We start from the raw sequence: 2,477 nt of genomic DNA, 5'->3' as shown, positions 1-2,477 counted from the left end.
GATTGCGGTATGGCCATTTTCCGTCTGTCTCTCTCTGTCTTTCTGGCCATCGCAGGCTCCCTATAGCAAAAACCTCATATATATATATATATATTCATACCCATCTGTCTTCACCGGAGAGGGGAAGAGCTGGGAAGAGCTCGGGAAGAGCTGCTCAGGCCGTCTGGTTTGGGAAATTGCGAATTACTTTGTTTCCCTGAACGTTGTTATGATTGAAAAAAGCATGGGTATTTCTACTGGTTGAGAGCGAGCAGCTGGGCCCTGCCAGGTCGAAGATGAGGTTCCCTCGCAGCCGAGGGGCGCCGTGGGCCAAGGACTGCGGGCACATAAGTCTGCAGGTGCAGGAGCTCGGCCCGCCCGCGGGCTCGCGCAGGGCGGGCGCGCGCTCCACTTCCGGGAGCGCGTTGGGGAGGGGCGGGAGGAGCCCGGGGAGGTTGCGGAACGCGCGGTCCGGAGCACCGAGAGGTGTGGGCCGACCCCGTCCGATCCGCCCTGTTGGCGCCGGGAGGGCCGGAGCTGGCGCCCGGAAGACAACGGGAGGGAGCAGACTCCGGACCATGGCGGCGCCCAACGCGCTGCTGGTGATGGGTGTGAGCGGCTCGGGGAAGTAGGTCTGCGGGATGCAGGTCCGGGGAACGTCCGGGAGGAGGCGGCGCGGGCGCAGCGGAGGACACGCGGGGCGGAAGGACCCGCGCTATCCTAGTTGTTCTCTTGGCTTTTGGGAAACCGAGGTCCTCTATACGCGCCCTCTCCTCCCACCCTCCCAGCCCGCGCGCCTCAGGGCGCCTCGCCCGGCACACATCCGAGACTCTGGCTGTCCCCCTATGAAATGGGAGGTTCCAGCGACCCTATGGGCGGCAGTTCTTTGTAAAGAGGAGCCCGCCAGAGCGCAGAAAGTAAAAGGTGGTCGCCGTGAGCAGCGACGGTTCCAGTCTACACCGGGATCGGCTCCCGCGGTCACACACGCCCGCGTTTGGGGCATGATGGCAGGACCGGGAGGGAGAGTGCAAAGCCCAAGATGCCTACAGACAGAAGGCTGCCGCCTTTGGGGAGGCCCTGGAGTTTTCTAATTAGAAAGTGAGTCGTTTTCCTTCCTGTTCTGTGTTCACCAGTTTAAACTGGAAGGACGCAGTGTTCGTGGGCGAGCGGCTCCTGAGGTTTGGGAAAGGAAGGCGAGAACTAGGAAAACCATGCATGTCCTGCCTAGCCCAGTCTGGCCAACTTGGGACCGGGGAGCTAGTCTGCGCTTGAAGGTTACACCAAATCTGTGTCTTTATTAGAAAAGAGCAACAGCGGCATTCCGCCTTAGGCAGCAAAACACAGGCCTTAAGGGAGCCTGCAGGTGGCCGTGGTCGGGGCGCGGGACTCCCCGCATGGCCAATCAGAAGGCTTGGAAATCAGGTTGTGTCGGTGTGCCTGCAAGCCCAAAATCCGGAGAGGAGATGGAGGAGAAGGGATTGCAGGGTGGCCTTGGAGGGGGACGGGTGGATTTCTCACTTTCCCTCTCACTGTCTCCCTGTTTCTCCAGCGAGCCCCTATGGCAAAAACCTTATATGAAAAAAAAAAAAAAAAGAAAAGAAAAACCAACCACCTTAAGTAAAATATCACCGTCAAAAGCCTGTAGTATTGGGAACCAGCAGTTAGCGTAATGGCTATGTCGCTGGACTCCCACGTAGTCGACCGCGGTTCACGTCCCGACCCGGTGGCTTAAAACTCACGCCAGGCGTGTGTGCGTGCGTGCCCGAGATCCATAGAGGAGAGTAGAATGGAGGAGAAGGGATTGCGGAGTGACCATCCCCCCGGGGCGTGATTCCTCGCTTTCTGTCTCTATGTCTCTCTCTGTCTGGCGAGCGCACGTACCTTATAGCGAAAATCTCTCCAAAGGAAAAAAAAAAGCCTGTAGTATTCTTTTTTTTTTCAAGAATTATTTAATTTTGTTACTATTTTTAATGTGACCGGAGAGAAACAGAAAGAAAGGGGAAGTGAGAAAGCGAGCTACTAGGTCCAGGACTCCAGCCGCAGTCGCCCATCTGGGCGCAGTTGCCCAGCAGCCCGATCACCATGCCACCTGCTGGCCCCCACCTGGAGTACTCTTCCAGAATTTTCTGAGTCAGGAACTACTGTGTGGTCAGCTGTCTTGTTAAAGACAAATGCTCTGGGTAGGTAGGTTTAGCTTTCCAAAATTACTGTGGTGTTTTGGCCTCAAAGAGGAAACCTGGAGCTGAAATGGAAATAGATCCGGAACGGCTCTAGCTGTTACTTGGTTTGGAGAAACTGGGGATTTAAGGGTGCTGCCGTGGTAGGAGAGTTAGGAGTGCTGGGTCTTGGTTCTGCTGCCTGACCGTGAGCTTGGGCAGTGTCTGTACCCTTGCACTCCTTGGATCCCGTGAGGGGACTGGGAAGTATGTGCTTTACAGCCTATGGTATTTATGTGTTCAGTAAGAATGTATTGAGCTCAGTTCTTACTCCGTCGTGTA

General features: G+C 56.1%; 1 protein-coding gene across 6 annotated transcripts in view; it reads left to right on the top strand.

The window, feature by feature from the left end:
- Positions 1 to 406: 406 nt before the first annotated feature.
- The window catches only part of IDNK (IDNK gluconokinase), a 21,458-nt gene continuing 19,387 nt past the window's right edge, over positions 407 to 2,477 (top strand). For 3 of the 6 annotated variants that reach the window (XM_006145462.3, XM_006145463.3, XM_014586621.2), the window contains exon 1: positions 407 to 607. In XM_006145462.3, coding sequence (XP_006145524.1) covers positions 558 to 607 — 50 coding nt within the window. In that variant the 5' untranslated portion in view covers positions 407 to 557. The other 3 variants (XM_014586620.2, XM_006145461.3, XM_006145464.3) reach the window with 3 other exon arrangements.

The sequence above is a fragment of the Tupaia chinensis genome, unplaced genomic scaffold (assembly GCF_000334495.1).
Source record: "Tupaia chinensis unplaced genomic scaffold, TupChi_1.0 Scaffold000147_1, whole genome shotgun sequence".
Taxonomy (NCBI): domain Eukaryota; kingdom Metazoa; phylum Chordata; class Mammalia; order Scandentia; family Tupaiidae; genus Tupaia; species Tupaia belangeri.
This window is presented reverse-complemented; position numbering and strand designations above follow the sequence as displayed.